General features: G+C 50.3%; 1 protein-coding gene across 7 annotated transcripts in view; it reads left to right on the top strand.

Moving 5' to 3' along the window:
• Positions 1–22,194, top strand: part of PFKFB3 (6-phosphofructo-2-kinase/fructose-2,6-biphosphatase 3) — a 271,308-nt gene that overhangs the window by 227,659 nt on the left and 21,455 nt on the right. For 3 of the 7 annotated variants that reach the window (XM_078677152.1, XM_078677146.1, XM_078677173.1), the window contains exons 2-8: positions 10,984–11,109; positions 11,299–11,395; positions 11,672–11,738; positions 12,454–12,528; positions 14,157–14,213; positions 21,184–21,308; positions 21,921–22,128. In XM_078677152.1, the coding sequence (XP_078533278.1) occupies positions 10,984–11,109; positions 11,299–11,395; positions 11,672–11,738; positions 12,454–12,528; positions 14,157–14,213; positions 21,184–21,308; positions 21,921–22,128 (755 nt within the window). Of the gene's footprint in view, positions 1–1,781; positions 2,222–10,152; positions 10,277–10,983; positions 11,110–11,298; positions 11,396–11,671; positions 11,739–12,453; positions 12,529–14,156; positions 14,214–21,183; positions 21,309–21,920; positions 22,129–22,194 lie in introns of those variants that run through there. The other 4 variants (XM_078677133.1, XM_078677168.1, XM_078677141.1 and 1 more) reach the window with 4 other exon arrangements.

Below are 22,194 nucleotides of genomic sequence, written 5' to 3'. Positions count from 1 at the left end.
AGTAAGGTGAATTATATAATAATCTTTGGATCAAAAAAATCGAGACACTTAACTTGGTGAGGCACAAATGATAAATCTTCACTGAAATCCAAGTTCCACACATTATCCTTTGTGTGCAATACAGTTTTAGCAATAAAACTAAAGGCATGTGCACATTTAGTGCCCATTTCAATGGAAAATGTGCTGTCTGTAATGACAGAGCGCTACCACACGATGCTTTAGTTGCATAAAAAAAATTGTCCACCTCATGCCTCTTAAAGCTAGTTGGGTTGCACAAGTTTGCTGTTTTAAAATTCGGTCTTAGTTCTAAAAAGTTTGGGAAGCACCCGATCAAGGTGGACTTGTAAATAAAACAGCTGACTGGAACGAGTGTCGAGGACTGGGGAAAAGTGCTATTATTGTGATCTGTGCACTCAGGAAAATGTCTCTTCACAGTCTGAGTGCCAAAGGTCGTTTTTGTAATATTTACTCTAGGTTGAATTTGTCTTTCTTTAATGGGTGTAGGACAGGACCTTATCACACCTACCTAGCCTTGTAAAATCTATTCTTTAGTGTACCCAAGAGCTTGCCACTTTGCTGCAGTCTGCATAGGCCTTGTCTGCGGACTCTTCCTGTCTCCACGCAAATCACTGGGGTACCGTTTTGGGAGCTTCAGGAAGAACTGTGGGGGGGCTGCTGTAACATTCCTCTCGAGATGGAGTGGAGTCACTAGTGCCTGCTGGCAGCGCAGGATTTAAAGTGGATGGTGTGACAATCATTTTTGCTCCCCCCCGCCATGACCACTTCCTCAGATTCCCTCATGAACACGAGGCAAAAGTGGCCCTTATCTCTCCATAGCCACATCAGCAACATTAGGAATAGATTATGAAAGACTGGGGGGGGGGGGCGGGTGGGGGGCAGACGGAATGCCCAAACATATTTTAGGCAAATTGCATGCAGGGCTTTCATAACAACTTATAACAGTCACTGTGCTATATTAGGGCTATATCTAATGTACTACGGTAACAAAAGGATATCTGTGGCAAAAGCAGCACTCAGCTAGCCACACAAAATACAGATCTGTACTGTACGAGTTCTTTGCAGCCGGCATATTAACCCTCTGCGTGACTTTATGGTGCGTCAAAACTGCCCCTAGACAAAACTCTGACCCCCCTCTCTCTAACAGTAACATTAATCACGAGTCATCTTGACATTTGTAATGCTAGCTGAAAACTGGACGCACAAGGAACTCTGCTGAAGGTGTTTTTAAATAATAAACTATTGCTGAACACAACCCGCTCCCCCAGGTCAGCGCCCAGTGCGGCCGTACCCGTCGCACTGCCCTAACGCAGGCCCTGCCTGGTGGAATATCTAACACTGCTTTTACAGGTGTCCCGGAACCGTGCTCTGTCCAGTGTCCAGTCTTGATCGTCGAACAATCTCCTTCTCGTGCTTATGAGAAAGTCCCATGGCCCAAATCTCATAACTATTGTGGTTTTGTTTTTATGTCATAATTAGTGTGATGTCGCGCAGTTTACATTTCCCAGGTGTGCGATTTAGCTAGAAGTGAATGTATCTTTTCGCTCTTTAACTATTTACCAGGGAAAGGAATCGACTGCGTTCTCTTTCTATGAAAATGTGTCTGTCGGCTACAGCACCTATATAGGTTAGTGAGCAGGTAGGGGGGAAATTCGGCAGTAATCCTTAAACAGTACCGAGGTTTTTCGCTAGATGGCAGGCTAATCAACACTACTTAGGTCTCCTGAGCGAGAAGTAAAATCCCGGGCTTGGGCACGCCCCTCTGTGACGTCACCCGCCCTGCCTTGCCGGCTGGGGTTTTTCTAGCGGCTCGGGAGGCAGCCGGGACTCAGACAATTCAGAGAGCAAGAACTGCAGCGCCGGGAGGGAAGAAGAAACAAGGGGCACGATCTCGAGGGGGCATCGTACCTCCGAGTGCGTCAGATACCCGGGCCGGCTGAGGAGGCGAGGGCTCTGTGTGGACCAGGAGACGGCAGCAGCATGGCCAGCACCGGGGCCGTGAGAGGACAGAGCCAGTGAGGCGCCGGCAGCCAGCAGCACCCGCAGCAGACAGACTTTACCCACGCACTTTACTTTCACGCGCACCCCGTACCCTGCGCAGCTGAGCGCCCCTCGGCCACCATGCCTGCCATGGAGCTCACCCAGAGCCGGATCCAGAAGATCTGGGTCCCCAAGGATGACCGCCCTGCCCTGCCGCTGAGGGGTGAGTGATGGAGCCTTGCGATTGCGCAGCGCACGGGGGACCTGAAGGAATTCAGAATGGGAGGGAATGCATGGCGTGCATGATGAGGGTGCAGGTCTGCACTACAGGGACCCGACGGCATGTGGCATCGGAGAGTGATGCAAGCTCGTCCGAGGTGAGCATGTGAAAGGATGGTGGTGCGCACATGCGCAGAAGAGGCAGGCGTGCCGGCATTCAGAAGCCCCGATGAGTAACTGAGCCGAGAGGCTGCTGATGGGCAGGCTTCAGTTCAGGTGCAATGAAAGACTTTATGTAAAATTGGATGGTTGGCCTAGGGGAAGGCGTGCATGAAGGAGAATAGGCATAGGGGGCGCCAACACGTATACATGATGGTGCTAATGCACTGTGTGTGTATGATGATTGCCTGAGACCCCACAGCCTAAAGGGGGTTGTTTGAGCATGCAGTGCATGCAGTGCATTGTGATCCGGTCCCTTTACCTGATAACTCGCGGTGATGCTGGCCAGTCGTGCTGCGTGTGTATTGCGCATGCTGTGTTGGCGGCTGCCGGCAGCTGATCGCATTTCACCGGCTAGTGGGTGGGGCCAAGAGTCACGCAGCTGCGCCTGAACACTGCCTGCACTGGCCGGCAGTGCCTGTATAAAGACTGCTGGTGCGTGAGTGGGCGCCGGCGTCTGGGCAGCCTGTGCTCTGGTACCCGGGCAGTGCAGGAAATGCCTCGGTGAAACTTAAAGCTACGCACCATGAGCCACAACATAGTTTGGTGGGTTGATGCACCTGCTGGAGAAATATATAAGCAGCCTAAAGGACGCAATGGGGACGGTTCTATTACTTGTCCTTGCTCGGCACGTTTTTTTTAAGGGCGAATAAAATGCCAAGTTCGTGGGTTGTGTGTCATCTGTTTTTACTCTGACGCCTCCCCGTAAAACAGTGATTCTGGCTTAATTACATAATCTTAATATTTTTTATTGCCTGCTTCTTCTAAACGCCGAGACCTTGGAGCAGGGGCGTTTAATGGAACCAGTTCAGCGGCCCGATGATTAAATCCGCGGGTCTTTTCGTGTATATTGCCCCGCAGGTTGAGTGCCCGCTGCAGAGCTGGCTCCTCTGTCCTGCTAAGGTTTTTCATACCACAGTTGTTCGAGATGACCCTTGTTCCGCTCGGTGTAACTGCATGATAGCGCAGATGTGTTCTGCGGTGATTGGGAGAGGGTCTGTCGCCCACCCCCACGTCACGTCAGATCTGGGGGAGGGGGCTGCACTCTGCAGGATACCTCCTGGGAGGTCTTCCTCAGCTTGAATGAGTCACAGTTTAAAGTGGGGGGAGGGCTTGCTTCTGCTCTGTAAGGCCTTAGTCACTAGGGCTGGCTTCTCACTAGCCGCGCATTTTATTTATGTATTTATTATTTTGTGCGTTTTTATATAGCGTGGACTTTACCCGAAGGTGTCAGAGCGCTTCATAATAGGAACAGTAGCCTTACATGAGGAGAACATTACAAGCAGGGGCGGCTCTAGGCTCATGGCGGCCCTGGGCAGGGGGAGTAGGTAGGGGGCCCAGAAGAGGGGGTCGGGGCGGAGCGCGGAGGCCAGTGAAGAGGGGGGTCAGGGTGTTTGGAAGTGGAACAGAGCCGGAGGCCACCAAATCCCTGCCTGGGGCCACCACGCAAATATGTATCCATCCTCAGAGGATTATTGTATTAAGGATATATATTGGTGTGGTGGCCCCTGCGGTTTGAGATTGCACATGCCTAAGGCTGCCCCGATTACAAGTGGGCATGTTACAAAAGCAAACGTTACATTAGATGATGCAAAGGTGACAATTGTGCATATATCAAAAGCAAACAAAATACGAGAAGAGTTGGCAAACGCAGAAAGCGCTTGCGTATGTTCGTATTATAAAGATGTCTGCCTGCGCTGGTATGACAGCCGTAGGTGTCTGTAGCTGTCAGGGGTTCAGGTCGCTTGTAGCACCCACCTTGTTCGCCGATTTAGCGCGCATTGTGCTGTACTTTACAGGCTTTGGGGCATGGGTTGTCTTCGTGCGTCTAGCGCCTCACTGTACAACTTAATTCCGGTAATCCGCTTGCGCGCCGCCGCCTGGTCCCCTGCTTTACGGCGTTGATCGGCAATGCAAAACTACAGCTTTTCTCAATGTTGTTTCCAAAAAAGATGCGTGGTGCATTCTATTTCTAACTTACCCAACCATGGTAGGGCTGGAGAAGTAGTTAAGTGCATTCGCCTTCGCGGCGTCCACAGAAGCATCTGCTTCCCCGTACGCAAGTGACAGTAAAACAAATCAAAGGTGACACGCATTTTGGTTTAGATCCCAATCTGCTTCTCTAGCCGGCCGCCTTCTTCCTCACGTTTTCTCTTTGGGCGTGGGCAACAAGTGGCAGAATACAAGACGGAGCGAGCCTGGGCATATATGCGCTCTTCCTCGCCCCATGGGCTCTCCCATGCTTTATAAATAGCAGGCCTTTTATTGGTGATCGATAAGGTGTTAATTGTAGCTGGGAGCCCTCAGGCGAGCTTCCGGCGCTCGAAGTGAGATACCACTGCTGTCATTATGTATTCGGGTTGCAAATGAACTCCTCCCAATTCGATTAACACATGGGGCGCCAGAAATGTTATCCGAAGTCTATGCAGGATGTATGAATTATTGTATCGTTGCTTGGTTTTATTTATTGTGGGGGTGTTGTAGCGCACTGCCTACGAAACAGGTCTACGTTGCATTATACTATCCTGGCATTCGAAATGGTGATGCGTCGTGTTTCGTTTTTTTGCCCGTCTCTCATCACATCAATGATCTCTACCCTCCTGGTCCAAATCTAACCACCGACAATTAACAATGCCTTCTTAAATTTACCCCATAAATGTCTGAGGCCCAGTCCTCTTTACTATTTCAATTCCCCACCCACCCGAGAGAAGCCCCGCCGCCGGTCTGCAGTGGGCCCACTCCTGACTCGACACACGTCACATCCACTGTATGGCTGGGCTCCAATCGGCTTCCAGGACGGTGGCGGGGACAAGATGATGATGTTGCTGGCGCAGAGCCCTCACCTTCCTCTCATTGTGGTCCAGGCCGGCGTCGAGGCCCAGAACAGAGATGCCATTGGCGCTGATATTCTCTCTCTCCCCCCCCCCCCCTCTTTGTGGTCCGGCTGACTTCGAAGCCCAGCACGGAGCTGTGATTGGCGGAGAGAAGAGTCCCCCCCCCCCCTTCCCTTTGTGGGCCAGACAGACTTCACAGCACATAAATGCTATATTGGCTGAGAGCCCATAGGCTGGGCGAGGGAGGGCTATTCCGATATCAGGATCCCAGTCTGGGGAAGCCGGATGACTAACCGCTGAGTCAGCACCGGGCCTTTGTTAAAGCTCTCTAATCATATTTCAGAGTTAATGTGGTGAAGAGACGCACGCTGTCTTAAAATATCCAAGTATTGCGTGCAGTGGACTAAAATAAACTAATGCCAGTGCATGCTTCTTACGCCGCCGCGAGCGCTGCCAGGAAACGTGGCGTTTATGTAATGTTTGCGATTCCTGAACAAGCTTAGGGCAGGGACGAGGTTTTCTTCGTCTCGAAAGCCACATAGAAATATTTGTTTTCCCAGCAGTAAGCAATTAAAAAAAAAAGTGTGAAGAAGTGTTCGAGAGTTCCGCCTGTTCGTGCCCTCTGAAGACCTCGACCTGCATTTGTGGTTCCTCCAGCAGAATTCCACTCTGTATTCCGTTCCCCAGCCACAGCGATGGGGGAAGTTTGGGGTGTGTGTTGTTTCACAGGTGTGAAGTTCTGTAAGGGCCCAAAGCTCTTGCGTCCCACCCTGATCCATATGGATGTTGGCGTGGAGTCGGTTGCCTGTGTCGGTGCTTTCAGCAGCGCTCCTAAGAAGGGCACTTTGAGCCACTGGCGGGCCCCTTTCAGCTGTTCTGGGCAGACCTTGGGCCCTGTAGAAATGTTGCAGCCATGCCTTTGGTTGTGGCGAGTCCATTGATTCTGGCGATGGGGGCTTTGAGACGATGGTAAGAGTGATGCGGGGTGGCATAGTAGAACTAGACGGAGGCTATTTTGCCCTGAAGTGGCCTTGGATTTGGAAGTTCTGGGCAGGGGAAACCCAGGGCACGGCGGGGTAGAGGCCGAGCTTCCAGCCATGCTGGTGAGTGTCAGGAGGAGGCCTCTGGCTGTAGGTTTGAGAGGAGGCCCCCTGGTATTGAGCAGTGGCCGGACTGAGGAAAGTCGAAGCAGATGTGCCATTGTTGGAATGTGTGCTCTGGGGGACACCTGGCTGGAGGGGCCCTATTGACATTCTAGTGGCAGGGTAACTGGGTCCCCGCCTAAATGTGTCGGGTGCATTGCCCAGCAGAGGGTGTCTTGGGGGTAGCTGGGGAGGGGCGGCGTGGATGAGGGTGTCGTGGGAGGTTTACGCTGGTGGGCAAGTCTATGTACTCGATTCAGTTTGCCTTTAGTCGCAATCTGTCACGCACTGACGGCATGGACGTCGTCTCCTAAATGAGTCCTGGAAGGCTCGCGATGCAGCACGTCGCTCACGTCCCCAATGCACGCCGTTGCCGTGGTTACAGGACCCTGTCCATTCCACTGAGTCATAACTGCTGCGTGACTCGGAGCATTGCACCCAGTTTCCAAAAATGTGTCATTTGTAGTTTCGTTTCTATACTCCTCCCTTCCACTATTCTTTCTTCATGTTATATTGGATTCTGATCAGGGTCGTCAAAATGAATTTCCCCAAGAAAGAGGTTGGTTTGGGTTCTTTTTGTTGGGAATATTTACTCGAGTTAGGTGTACTCAGTTGTTTCCTTCTCCTATACATTGGCAACCATGGTCAGTGGAGAGAGGGGATGTTTGATTATGCACCGTAAGTACATATTGTCTGAGAAGTCCCTTCGGCGTCCTGTATTTGTATGTGTCCTTTTCTGTTACAATGTACCAATTGTTCCTTTTCGTAAAGGGCAAATATTTTCTCACGAATAACATTCCAGTACGAGTAACACTTGTTTAGACTAGATGTGAAGGTTGGTACAGTTTTTGCTAATATTGATTTAACACGAACTCGAATTAAACTAGAGTGGAGGGGAGCCGCTTGTTTATTAACTTCCTGGAGCAGATGGCGATGGTGTGCGGGTTGCCTGGCTCCTGGAACTAGGCACCACCATGGCTAATAGCCCAGATTGGAGGTTTGCCACATAATGTAATTTCCGCTCAGTCTGCTGATTTGAGCAAATATTTTGCTTTCTTGTCTAGACAAAAATGGCTTCTATCGGGAGCTAGACATTGTTCTGTCCAAATGGGTCTTTTAGCTCTTGTGGTGCCGAAGACTGGATTTAACACCTCCATCCCCAATTATGCGAGAAACCTTGCACTACAGACAGGCGTAATTCCAGTGGCTGGACTAAATAGCAACCAACACACTGTGATCGCTCCTCAGCTACGAGTCTAGAAAACCATATATAAAACAACCTCTTTAGAATATAATTGTGTAAATTATCATATGTGTGTCCTCAACCCCATGGTTTGAGTTGGAATGCTTGCCTTTAACACTGGAGAAGAAATGCATCTGGATACAGACTGCCGCTAGCCCAAGCTTCTTTAATTGGATGCTACCCTGCAGTCACTCTAGGCCTAGGGTACCCCGAGACGACAGTATGGTACCACCAGCAGTAATCTGTTCTGCTTTCTGTGACCCCAAGTTTTGGGCCTTTGAATGTACCTCATTTGGGCTAACTCCCCACCTTGTTGGATTTGGGGTGCTGAAGCCTTGTTAGGGTGAGCCTGGGCAGCGCTTGACTGCAAGGCCTGCTGTATTCAGATAGGGACTTGAAGCTCCGCCCATAATTTTCATTGGCTTGTCATTGCCAACTGTAGCTGTTCATTGGTCAATAGTTTAGTAGTTCCCCCCCTCCCCCCCTTAGTACCGCCTCGTCTCATTTTGTAACCTCCCATGGTGACACCCCGTTACGCATGTTCTTACTCAGTAGGCTTTAATTACAGCCTCCGAGCCCCATTTTCTGAAATGGCTGCAGGACACTCTCTCTCCTACCGCGTAAAAAAAAAAAAACATATAGCATGGGTGCCGTACGCATTTGCAATGCAGTAAGGCTCACATTTGGGAGAGTTGAAGCTATTGGCATTGTAAATCACAATGCCTTTTATTTATCTGTTTTAAAAACAACACATAAATAAAAGGCATTCTCATTTACAACGCTAATAGCTCATGCTCTCGTAAATGCGAGACCTATTGCATTGCAAATGCTTGTTTTCAAAGGGATCCCTTGCCAGCTAGTGACTGTCTGTGGACCCTGTCTGGCAGTCCAGGAATCTTCTGGTAGTTTCTTGCCGTATCTGCCCCTTCCACCTGGAGGCGTTGTCAAGGGGTGTGGACCGCCAGCTGTGACCATGTATGGAGTCTTGGAAGCAGTTCTTTGTTAATCACTCACCTTTACTTACTCTTCTTTTCATTCTCATTGGTAAAGCTCGGGTTCTCTGTGCCTAGAAAGCATCTGATTCATTCATATTCATCAGGGGTTCGTGCCACGCAGTGGCCACGGGACAAAGGTCATGACGTAACGTGCACTGGTCTTCTGATAAGACTAGTCTGGATGTTTTTTAATATTTCACTCAATCGTCGGTTCACCAACTGGCTTTAGCTCCTATGCCTCTGTGCTGCAGTAAGGCCCGGGTGACTCTTGCCACGCGGAGCAGGGTCGGATTGGCAGGGCGGGCAATCGGCCTGTGCCCGAGGGGCCTGTGGCAGAAGCCAGCTTGTGGGCCGATTTTTTTTTAGACTGTGGCTCAAGAAACTCCAAATACCTGGGCTGGTTTCCCAGTAGAGCTCCAGCTTCAGGTCAGAGGTAGTCTGAGCAGGCCCCATATGGGGCCCAATCATTGTTATTTGCAGAATGTCAGTAAGGCGCCAGGAGCACGCCATTGGTGCACCTTCTTCCATTTTAGGCCCCAGTAGGTGTCAGTAAGCCTTTGAGAGAGTTGTGTCTTTTGACCAGTGTGATTAACACGTCGTCAGTTTGGGGAGGAAGCTTTTGTCCCCCCACAGCAGGTCACAAGGACCAGACAGATAAGCCTCAGGTGCCTGCTGACAGTTTTCTCAAATTGAGGTTAGCAGTTTCATTCAAATACTTTGCAATGTTATAAGAGAACAAACAAGAAACGCAAAAGTTTTAAATAACTGCGCAATAAAAAAAATCTAACTACAAACGGCTAAGAAGAAATCGATCACCTTTTTCTGCATAAATGGTTGCGAACTGCAATTGTGGGCCACTTTTTTTTGTGTGCCCGGGCCGGATTTTCATCCCAATCCGACCCTGACGCGGAGGTCTCGAGAGCTGCAGGGGTCAGAGGTGATGGTTTCGGCCACATATGGTGTCCCAAACTCCGAATACCCCCACCCCCCCAAAAAAAAATCACCTAATATAACACACAATGCGGTCTTCAGTGACTTCCTGTCTGCCGCCCCCCAGTGAGTAGCTGCACCTGTGCCCCCCGGGGCTCCATGCTTGACTCTGCGCCTTCACACCCGAACTCTCACAGGAGGCTGTGAATGTCCCACAGACACACAGGGGCTGCAGCTGCCCCTGTTGTATCCTGGAGCTGCATGGAGGCTGGGGCGGGGCGCCGTGTGGTGTCCCCGGTGCAGGGACTGAGAGTCACAGGTGATGCAGGCGGTGTGTGCGGAGCTGCGCGGGCTTCTGCTGCGTGACCCTCTGCTGCGTCACGCCGCTCCCCTTGCGCGCGCCTCCTATGGATCCGCGGTGCCCTCAGCGGGCGCGAGGCGCGCTCCTGCAGGGATTAGCCAGTCCGCGCGCGAGGCCGGAAGCATCAGTTTGATCCGTGCCACTTCACTGACGAGGCCTCTTTTCGCTCGCACGCACGGCCATAAGCGGGTTACTGTCGGGCAGGCCGGTCACGTGGTGGCAGTTGCTCCTTTTGGAGAAAGGCAGCCAGTTTCATGTATTGGTCACTGCTGGATTTTCTTCCGCTGTTGGGCCGGCTCGCAGTCCAAAGGCCCAGAGCAAAGAGGGGCACCAGAGTATTAACCTCAACTACTATGGACACCAATTTCTGCCCTCACTTTTGCTAATCCGCTTAGTTGATCGGTCACATACCCTTCCTACATTACACATAACAAGTTTAATGCATTTTTTTTGTAGGATTCTTGGCTGTTTCCCAGTTGTTTGGACTCTACGGTTTGGTGCTAATATTGCACTGCCTCTGCCTTGGGCGCTGGCGGTCTGGTCCAGCTTTGAAGTACAACCCAAGGCAGTTTTTTTTGTATTAAACGAAACCGGTTTAAAGTTAAAAAAAAAAAGAAAAAAAGTTCCTGGCTCCTGTTAGACACTTGATTTACGCAGTGAGCTCCCGCCCCCTTTGCAGGGATTCAAGGTAATGCCCCGTGCCTTGTTTGGAGTTCCCTGTAGGAGTTCCAGGGGCAACCAGCATTTATACCCAGATCTCCTGTGGCAGGAAAAACTTGCACTTTTGTACTTTTCCAGTGCTTAGTGGATGATGGAAACATTCAGAATTATACCTATTTTGTAGATATCAGAATAAACATTTTGAATAATTATGCAGATTCTATTTATGCCAGCGTCTAAGGACATTAACTGTGGATTGTGCCTGGATTGGCTGATGGTCATCACATTGTATTACTTTTTTTCTCGAATTTTCACTTGACACACTATTCTAAACATCAAGTTGAGGTCAATGACTTACTCTTTCTTTCTCTCCATCTTGCAGCTTGCGGACCTCAGCTTACCAATTCTCCCACTGTGATTGTAATGGTTGGACTTCCAGCAAGAGGAAAAACCTACATCTCAAAAAAACTGACTCGCTACCTCAACTGGATTGGTGTCCCAACAAAAGGTGAGGCTGATGCTCCAAGATTTGGTAAATGTAAAGAGTAGGAAAAGGAAATGTGTCCACTTCGGTTTTCTATGCCAAACCGGTCCTTCATTGTTTCATATTCCAAATAAGACCATAGCTTCTCTTTCGGAAAGGAGTGGGGGTTTGGAAATCTTAACAACTCTCCTCTCCTCTTGTGCTTACTTGTAGTTTTCAATGTTGGAGAGTACCGTCGGGAGGCAGTGAAACATTACAGCTCATATGATTTCTTTCGTCCAGACAACGAGGATGCCATGAGAGTCAGAAAGTAAGTTTCAGATTTCAGTGGCTCTTGAAAGATAAGTTTCCTTTCTGAATAGCAGGCTTTCATCTTCAATATATCCCTGCCACCATCTTCCATTTCCACCTCTACAAATCCTGTCATCAACTAATACATTCCAGTGGTTTGTGGGCCTCACGTCATTTTAGACTTTTTGAAATCTTTAGCCTAGTCTGATCGTTTGGTGTTCATCTGGGGTGAGAAGAAGGATGGGGATCTATGTATATTTCTAAACGTAACTTTTTTTCTACCCCTTTTCTACAGAAATTGTGCCTTAGCTGCCCTGCGAGATGTGAAGTCTTACCTGACTGAGGAAGGTGGCCAGATTGCTGTAAGTTTCAAGTTTTGGTATTGTTTCTTCTGTGCAAAAATATTTTGTAATGGCAGTCAGTTTGTCAAAATCTAGTTTCTTACTTGCCATGTTGTTTAATCAGTGGTTTGGGCCTTGTTTAGCCTAGATGAAAGTAAGTCCTTAAAGGACCTTTCATAAACTTCTTTGAAGATCCTTCTTCTTAAGAATGCATTATGTGATCAATTTCTATTGGAACACCCAATCTTGTTCTAAAAGAGGAATTCCCCTAAAGAGGTTTCACTGGGATAGGCTCTGTAATGAAGAATGAAATGGTGGGTGCAGACGCAAGGGCTTCAATAGGAATTTAATTGGGGGTGAGGTAAAATGTAAATAAATGTAAATCCAGTACTTGTATAGCGCACAAATCACCCCCAAAGGGGTATCTCGGTGCTGGGGGCCGTTGGGAAGATTAAGCGAGCTATTGCCCAGAGTCACATGGTGCTGGGCTAACCTGCCGCCGGAGCCAGGGATCGAACCGTGATCCTCAGCATCCAGCGTCAGTCGCCCTGGCCGCGGCGCCACACCTCTTTCCTTGATGAAGCATTATACAGTATATTTGTACTCTGTGCTTGTTATTTCTTTTCTTACCTATTTAATGTTCCTACTAGTTCTGGAAATAACTATCTTAAAACTTCTAGTCCTCTGTTGAATTAATCTTTTAACCATTATTTCATTTTGATTCTTGATTCTGAAGGTTTTTGATGCCACAAACACAACCAGAGAAAGAAGAGGGATGGTTGTGAACTTTGCCAAAGATCATGGATTTAAGGTTGGTAACCCCTTAATTCGTAACGTGTAACTCCAGGCCCTGGAAACCCCCAACATGACATTTACTGTAATGCATGTGTACCCCTTGGCCTTTTAACCCCTAGCTTAGAACATGTACCCCCGGTCTGTATCTCCTGGTGCAGGATCGGGTCTAGAATAATCATGACCCACAACTCCATCCACCACCCCCCATGCAGAAAGTTTACCACACCAGGCCTTTTAACTATTGATAAGCAACTCATATTTCATGGATTTTTAATCACTAATGTTCAAGGCTCAGTTCTGAGACCTTTGAATTACTAATAAATATGTACCATTCGGGACCTGTAACCCATTTTGTTACATTTTTTCCTGGACAATTTCTTTCCACATGAATGCTGAAGAGGTTAATTTCTAGCTCTTCCCCTGTCTTGTTTGTAGTGCTGCTGTGTGCTGCTTTGCACTAAGTTAGGACCTAGTTACAGGTATCTATGTAACTGCTGGTGCAATTTCCTTAGCTGGGAAGCTAGTGTAGGTATAGCAAAACAGAAGGGGTAGATAGAGAGACCCTATAATACTTATGAGAGGTCAGAATAGAGGAACCAACTACTGGTCCTTCCACAAAAAAGGGATGCTTAGTCACTTGAGGCTGGTGTGAAAAGCCAGTTCACATGTTCATACAGTGTTCTATTTAATTTTGTAACCCGAAGCGAGAGGTGACAAATCAAAGTATACATCGAGAGAGTTGTCAATGAAACCAAAGCACACAACAATAATACGACGAGTGGATCCTTTGCTTGTGTTTGTCTTGTTAAAAATGCTCTTCTTCGAAGAATAAAAACTAGCGCAGCCAACACATTTCACCCAATCACAGGCTTCCTCCGGGCTGCAAACATGCAAGGAACACGTAAGTCTATATTTAGTTAACTTCGTAACTAAATAAATCCTGGTGTGATATGACACTATGTATGTAAAAGAACCAGCACCTTTAGGAACACATACATCACAATAAAAGCAAAATAATTCTGAAACATTAGATCAGTCTTATTTTTTGCTGTTTTTTTTTTTTCATGACAAGCTCTCTCTGTGTATACTTAGTTTTGTTGCCTCGCTTTGTGTTCAAATATATCTAATGACCAATTGGTAGCTGGTTATTTGAGCTGGGCAACCTCTATTTGAAACATAGTCCGTACTCCAGGTGGTGTGGCAAAAGGTCCCCTAGCTGCCATTGTTTGTTTGAGTTCCTTCTATTTAGTTTTTCCCCTCTTTAAAGATTACGGTTGTCTCTGTACTAACATAATCTGATGTAAAGCTGTTACATGGGGAATAGGGGGCTGTGCTGATCTGCACGTTTGTGAAGCTGGTGCTTATAGGTCATGCAATATAAAGTTATGTCCCTGGTAGGATATGTAATCAAGATAAGCATTTTAATTACTTTTTGTCTTCAATATTAGCGGTACAAATAAGTGCAAAGGGCATGCTTCAAAGTATGTTTTTCTTAACTATTCATTTCCCTGTGCAAATTATAGTGAATCCTTATGTTTTTTGGATTGTCCAAGTATGCACAAGCCTACTTTGTTGCGGTCCTCTGATAATGCACACATGTGTCTTAAAATGTGTGCTCTGAATTAAGATCTCTTTAACTTTCAGGTGTTTTTCATCGAATCAGTGTGTGATGACCCAAGTGTTGTAGCCACCAACGTCATGGTAAGTCACTAATGCTGGAATGTTTCGAAAGTGCACTCTATCGCTTTCTTAGTTTCCCATAAATCTTTGACACAGCACCATCTGCACTCCGTTTTTGTTACCTTTCCATTATGGTTAAGCTAAGCTTTTAAAATAAGACAACCTGCTGCTTGCGATGCGTTGACTGCAGATGCCGTTATATGGCTCCGCCTTTTTTTTTCTTCCCATGAGCACCTACAGTGCCTGATAAAACGAATTTGGGAGAATATTTTTTTCTCAAATGGCTTCAGTATATTTAAACAGGTCTTTGGAGCACATCATGTTCACATCCGACTGTCTTGCTGAAAGCGGATTATAGAGGAAACTATAGAATTTCTGAACTACAATGTAGTCTATTCTTTTCCTTGCATCCATTCATCCCAGTTAAGATGGAGAGTGCACCAGTTAGTCTTCACTGTGAAGCAGATGCTCTGTGCTAGATAAGATCTGCTAGTGCGTCGAAAGGTGATACCTAAATATTTAATGGGGACCATCCTTCCCAGTCATTGGTTCTCATGGCTGTCAATCTGCCTCTTTCGTTCTCTTGTCAGTCCAAACTTGGTGTGTCCTCCGAGGAGCCTGAGGATGATTTCAAGCTTTTGAGCGTATTCCATAGTAGTGGTTTGTTTGAATTGAGTATCACACAGTGCTGGGACCCTGCCAATGATTTACCCGCATACTTGACTTGTAACAGCAAAGCCTCATAATCCTCATCGTACCCTAAATGTGATAAACCTGGAGGTGGGAGAAGATGTCTCTGTGGTCTCACTTGCAGGGAGTGTACCCTAGCATTTCGGGCACGCCTGCTCTTGTTAGGGTGCAGCAAATGTGATGGTTAATCCCCCTTCTCTGTTGGAAAGATGGGCCTAATGGAATGAAATGCTACCATGAGAGTGGGATTCCATGTGGTGGTTATTAATTGTAATATTTCTATCCCTTTGTGCTATGAAATTATTAAAAAAAAGACTGCACCAGAAAAGGCAGGTGTCATTGGAATCTGTTAAGTTAGCTGTCACAGTGTTCCGCAAGCTATGCATTGTAACAGTAAATATTAATTTCACAATGCTGCATGTTAAGACATTGCAACTGGAGCCAGTGTTGGCTTAAGAAACGCTTGTGGTGTTCTTAAAATGTGGCATACTAGAAAATCGGTGAGTAGGTTGCATCAACAGATCTGCATGAGGGGAGGTTATTTGCCCATAGTTTAATGGGGTGGTGAGAAATCACTGCAACAGAATGCCAGGAATACAGCCTGGTCACCCCCACGCTCCTGTGCCTGCCTGCTCAGCCCCAGCCACCGAGGGCCGCCGAGCACTCCAGCCTCCAGCCACCCGAGGGCCGCCGAGCCCACCAGCCTCCCGCCACCCGAGGCCCGCCGAGGCCGCGCCAGATTTTCCCGCCACCCCAGCCACCCGAGGCCCGCCGAGGCCGTGCCAGATTTTCCTGCCGCCCTAGCCCGCGCCCCCGCCAGCCGATTGGCTCCCGCCCTCCCGCAGACCCTCCCGACCGGCTCCCTTTTTAAGGGGAGCCCGACCAGAGCCAGGGAGTGACCACTGCGCCTCCTGGCCTGGTCACCCCCACGCTCCTGTGCCTGCCTGCTCAGCCCCAGCCACCGAGGGCCGCCGAGCACTCCAGCCTCCAGCCACCCGAGGGCCGCCGAGCCCACCAGCCTCCCGCCACCCGAGGCCCGCCGAGGCCGCGCCAGATTTTCCCGCCACCCGAGGCCCGCCGAGGCCGCGCCAGATTTTCCCGCCGCCCTAGCCCGCGGCCCCGCCCCCCGCCAGCCGATTGGCTCCCCCTCCCGCAGACCCTCCCGACCGGCTCCCTTTTTAAGGGGAGCCCGACCAGAGCCAGGGAGTGACCACTGCGCCTCCTGGCCTGGTCACCCCCACGCTCCTGTGCCTGCCTGCTCAGCCCCAGCCACCGAGGGCCGCCGAGCACTCCAGCCTCCAGCCACCCGAGGGCCGCCGAGCCCACCAGCCTCCCGCCAGCCGAGGCCCGCCGAGGCCGCGCCAGATTTTCCCGCCACCGAGGCCCGCCGAGGCCGCGCCAGATTTTCCCGCGGCCCCGCCCCCCCGCCAGCCGATTGGCTCCCGCAGACCCTCCCGACCGGCTCCCTTTTTATGACGCCCCCAGAGCGACCGCGCAGCGGACGCGCGCAGCGGGAGCACCGACTGAGCGCCGAAGGTGCGCCAAAGGTAAGCCCGTCCGCGCCTGGACCGCGCCCAGGGCCAAGACCCCTGGCCCTCGCCGGACGTACGACGCCGCCACCCTCAACGCACTCAACACCGGCCGAATCCCGGGATGCTACCGAGCCACCCCGAGACGAACCCACGGACTCTTCAGCTGCCACGTCTGCAAGTTCACCTGCATCCGGACCTGCCCCGCACCAGCGCCCGCCAAGCCGAACACCAGCAGCAACCACCTCAAGTGCATCCTACTCAACACCCGCTCCGTCCACAGACACGCCATCGAACTCTGGAACCTCCTCGACACCACAGCTCCTGACGTCGCCTTCCTCACGGAAACCTGGATGAACGACTCCTCAGCGCCCGACATCGCCATCGCCATCCCAGAGGGCTACAAGATCACCCGAAGAGACCGCGGCAACCAGACTGGAGGAGGCATCGCCATCATCTACAGAGACACCATCCGCATCGCGACCAACACCGACGACACCCTGACAACCGCCGAACACCTGCACTTCCAGATCCACACGGACCCCAAAACCACCCTCATCTACCGACCCCCGGGACCACGCACACAATTCAGTGAAGACATTGCCGACTTCATCAGCCCGCACGCCCTCCCCTCCGCTGACTTCATCCTCCTGGGGGACATCAACTTCCACCTGGAGAACAACAACGACCGCAACACCACCACCCTGCTTGACAACCTCGCCATCCTCGGACTTAAGCAGCTGGTGACCACCCCCACCCACCTCGCCGGACACACACTCGACGCTGTCTTCTCTTCCAGCAAGGACATCGTCTTCAGCCACGCCACCGGACTCCACTGGACGGACCACAGCTGCGTCCACTTCACCTTCAGAAGATCCACGATCCACCACCACCAGCAACAGGTTGCTCGAAGAAACTGGAACAAGATCACAGCAAACCAGCTCGCCACTTCCTTGAGCCAACACCCTCCCGCCAGCTCAGCGAAACCCAGCCAGGCCGCCGACAACCTCACGAAGTGGATCAGCAACTGCGCAGACGACCTCGCCCCACTGAGGACCCCGCCTAGCAGACCCGGCAGCAAGAAGGCCCCATGGTTCACCGACGAACTCAAGAGCTCCAAGAAGAACTGCCGAGCCCTCGAGAAAGCCTGGAGAAGGGAGCCAACACCGGACAACATGACCACCCTCAAGCTCGCCACCCGGAAGCACCATCAACTGATCCACGCCACCAAGAAATCAGCATTCAAGGACCGGCTGGACAACAACGCACACAACTGCAAGGAACTCTTCAACATCGTGAAAGAGCTCTCCAACCCCAACGCCGGAATCAACGACATCACCCTGTCGCAAGACCTCTGCAACTCCCTCGCCTCCTACTTCCACAACAAGATCGCTGACATACACAACAGCTTCAGCCCACAAACAACGCTCCCCACTACCGCACCAACGCCCCCCACCACCACCCTCAGCGCCTGGACCCAGATCAACACAGAAGACACCATCTGCACGATGAACTCTATCCACTCCGGATCTCCGACAGACCCCTGCCCTCACCACGTCTTCAACAAGGCCGACGCTGTCATCGCACCCCACCTGCGGGACATCATCAACACCTCCTTCGACACCGCCACCTTCCCTGAGAGCTGGAAGCACGCCGAAATCAGCGCTCTACTAAAGAAACCAACAGCGGACCCCACCGAACTCAAGAATTACCGCCCCATCTCGCTCCTCCCGTTTCCAGCCAAAGTCATCGAGAAGACCGTCAACAAGCAGCTGGCCGCCTTCCTCGAGACGAATGGATCCCTCGACCCCTCACAGTCTGGCTTCCGAGCCAACCACAGCACCGAGACCGCCCTCATCGCTGCCACCGATGACATCCGAGCCCTGCTGGACAACGGCGAAACAGCAGCCCTCATCCTCCTAGACCTCTCCGCGGCGTTCGACACTGTTTGCCACCGCACCCTAGTGCAGCGCCTCAGCAACATCGGAATCCAGGAAAAGGCTCTGGAGTGGATCATCTCCTTCCTCGCTGGAAGGACACAGAGAGTACGCCTGCCACCGTTCAGATCTGCAGCCACGTAAGTCCTCTGCGGCGTTCCTCAGGGCTCCTCGCTCAGCCCCACCCTCTTCAACGTCTACATGAGCCCCCTTGCGGCCATCGCACGCCAACACAACCTCAACATCATCTCCTACGCCGACAACACCCAGCTGATCCTCTCCCTGACCAACGACCCCGCCGCCGCCAGAACCAACCTCCACGAAGGGATGAAAGACGTAGCCGAGTGGATGACGACCAGCCGCCTGAAACTGAACTCAGACAAGACGGAAGTCCTCATCCTAGGCTCCTCGCCCTCCGCCTGGGACGACTCCTGGTGGCCCCCCGCCCTGGGCACCGCACCCAAACCGACAGACCACGCACGCAACCTGGGCTTCATCCTGGACTCCTCCCTCTCCATGACCAGACAAGTCAATGCCGTCTCCGCGTCCTGTTTCAACATCCTGCGCATGCTACGGAAGATCTTCCGGTGGATCCCCACCGAGACCAGGAAGACGGTCACCCAGGCCCTCGTCACTAGCCGACTGGACTACGGCAACGCCCTCTACGCCGGAACCACCGCCAAGCTCCAGAAGAGACTCCAGCGGATCCAGAACGCCTCAGCCAGACTCATCCTCGACATCCCCCGACGCAGCCACATCTCCGGACATCTGAGAGACCTGCACTGGCTCCCCGTCAACAAGAGAATCACCTTCCGTCTCCTCACCCACGCACACAAAGCCCTACACGACCATGGCCCGAGCTACCTCAACAACCGCCTCAACTTCTACGCTCCCAAACGCCACCTCCGATCGACCAACCACGCCCTCGCCGCCGTCCCCCGCATCCGAAGAGCGACAACAGGAGGAAGGTCCTTCTCCTACCTGGCCGCCAAGACCTGGAACACCCTCCCGACCGACCTTCGCCTGACCCAAGACCACCTCTCCTTCAGGAAGAAGCTCAAGACCTGGCTGTTCGAGCAGTAGCGGCACCCCAACCCCCCCCCCCCCCCCTACCCCCCCAAGCGCCTTGAGACCCTCCGGGTGAGTAGTGCGATCTATAAATGCCTTGATTGATTGATTGAATAGAGACTGAGCCGTATGCAGCATGCATTTATTTCAGCAGTGCTTTGACTATACACATGGGGTGTGTCTTTGCTCATCCCAAGGCTGGCTTTACTAGAGCCTTTGAACGTAATTTCCTAGACCCCTTAGGACAATCCTGGTCTCATTCTGCTGCCTGTGGTACTGTTGTAGATTCCATAGCACCCTAACTGCTCTTCAAAGAACCCTAAATCTCCTGCTGCATGGAGCCCCGACAGAGCTTCTAGCTACAATACGGTGTGCTAGGAGCGAGGCTTCAAGACCCTTATTTTTCTATGCATGGTTGCTTCAGCATTAAGAACCTTGTTTGAGTGCTATTGTGGAAGTCTGCAGCCTTATTCGCTCTACAGCGCCCATTAATGTCAACGGAGACATACCTGGCCTGTATGGCTGTAAAGAGTCCCCCGGAGCAGAGTGCACACTCCTTCCACTGCCCTTGGTAAGAGCTCTCTGGCCTCGTTGTTTCGCAAGTGTCCTCTAGCCAAGGTAGTATAGCAAATCCCCTCTTCGATGGGAATGACCACAGCAGTTGCAAGCATTCATCGAAGGGGTCTGATCTGATGCTTACTGCTGCCAGGGGTTTTGGGGGGAAAGGGGGAAAGCTGAGTAACAACCATGCCATGCTACATACGATGGCTCCCGGACTATCTCTGGTTTCTCCACAGGCCTTGTAGGCGACCTCTTTAGCTTGACAGCGGGACAGGATGTGACGTCTCTGTCTCGGCGGGTAAGGTGGCCCAAGTCTGATGGGAGTGTCTAATATCCTGGGATTGGGGTGGCCTGTAGAGTGGAACGTAAAATATGGACTCATGCAGACTCGGTTACTGTCCTGGCTTTCCAACTAGTAGGTCATATTTGTTGTCATCAAGAATTTGTAGAAAAAAAGGAGGTTTGCGAAAATGGATTTGTGGGACTGACTCTGAAAGGCAATTGAACCCACGTCCGGGTGACAATGTGCTCCTAGTACATACTTTGGAATGTGTCATGGCTTAGTGAACTCTAGTGAAATCCTGGTGACTTAAGCTATGAGTCTGTTGATGGCAATCTGAGCTGGCTATATTTGCAAGAGATCTGCACCCGCAGTGTTATTAAAATTCCTCAATATGCTGCTTTTTGTTTGGCCCATTTCATAGGTGCATTTCCGAATGAGCAGTTTTGTGCTGTAAGCTTGAAAGCCTCGACTGCTGTCCTGACTTTCTCGGCAGCGAGTAACCTCCTAATTGATGAGCTGCAGACAAATTGCCTCCCCCACTCGCTTTAAGCTCTCCTAACAATACCTTTGTTTTAAACGAAAACTAGTTTTGCACTTAATGAGTCTCTTACTGTTCCCTTTCCACTGTGAAGTTGATGCAAGATGCCTTCGTTCTCTGTGGCTGCATCCAACCTTCCTTCATGTGGAGTTAAAAAGTACAGGTCTTTAGAATCGTTTTAGAGGGGAGCCTGGCTCTTGGTTACCATTAAAAAAAATCCAGTTGTTTATAATCGTTTAAGGGGGGGGTGGGGTATCATGGCTTTAAGCTCCCCAGTAAAAAAAAAACGCTAGAATGGTAAATGGAGGGGAAGAAGTTATTGCTTCTTGGGAGTGTTCACTGGATTTTTCATTTATGGTCGGTTTTTTTTTTCGTATTTTCACAGGAAGTAAAATTGTCAAGCCCCGACTACAGAGACTGTAATTCAAATGACGCACTGGAAGACTTTATGAAGAGAATTCATTGCTATAAGGCTAGCTACGAACCCATGGACCCCGATGCCTATGACCGGTATGAGCTAGGGTTCCTAGCCCTTCTGATAACTTCTTTTAACTCTGATGTCACTCCCCATAAAAAGAAGCCCAGTAGTTCCCATGTATGCTTTTAACCAGGTTTTGTATTGATAATATTATGAGTATGCTAGAAACAGTTAAACAAGCTATTTTACCCACTTTTGGCTTTTTTTGCATAGTACTTTTTATAGTTTTGTGTAATTTCGTTTATCTTATGCCTTTTACAAGCAATAAAGTATGAGTGTCTGCATTTTACGGTTGAGCCTGTTTCCTAACTGAGGTACATTTAACTCCAATCAACCAAGCATGGGTGAAGTTCTAATGTTTGCTGTTTGGTTTTCAGAGACCGTAGGGCACATTTTCAAGTGCCATTTAGATGGTCACTTAGAAGTGCTTGGCAACAGACATGCACAGTCAACTTTAGATGATGTTGTTTAGCAGTGTATGTTGCAAAAACCTTTTGCTCGTTAAGAAATCCAAATTTGACTAGCACCTTGAAGTAGCTGCTTTGAACACTTTCCACTGCAGACAGCACAGCTTTTCTAACGGGTTGATACTGGACAACAATTGGTTGTGTGTGCCCCTTCTAACTTGTGTTTTGGTGTTGCAGGGATCTCTCTTTAATTAAGGTGATTGATGTTGGCCGGAGGTTCCTGGTGAACAAGGTCCAGGATCACATCCAAAGCAGGATAGTCTACTACTTGATGAACATTCACGTCCAGCCGCGGACCATTTACTTGTGCCGACATGGAGAAAGTGAATCCAACCTGAAGGGGAAGATTGGAGGAGACTCTGGGCTGTCCAATAGGGGCAAGAAGGTACAGGAGCTGTTGTCAATTGGCGCTGTGGTTTTGTAGTAGGATCCTCCTAGAGGGCACGCATGT

The sequence above is a fragment of the Lissotriton helveticus genome, chromosome 1_1 (assembly GCF_964261635.1).
Source record: "Lissotriton helveticus chromosome 1_1, aLisHel1.1, whole genome shotgun sequence".
Classification (NCBI taxonomy): Eukaryota; Metazoa; Chordata; class Amphibia; order Caudata; family Salamandridae; genus Lissotriton; species Lissotriton helveticus.
This window is presented reverse-complemented; position numbering and strand designations above follow the sequence as displayed.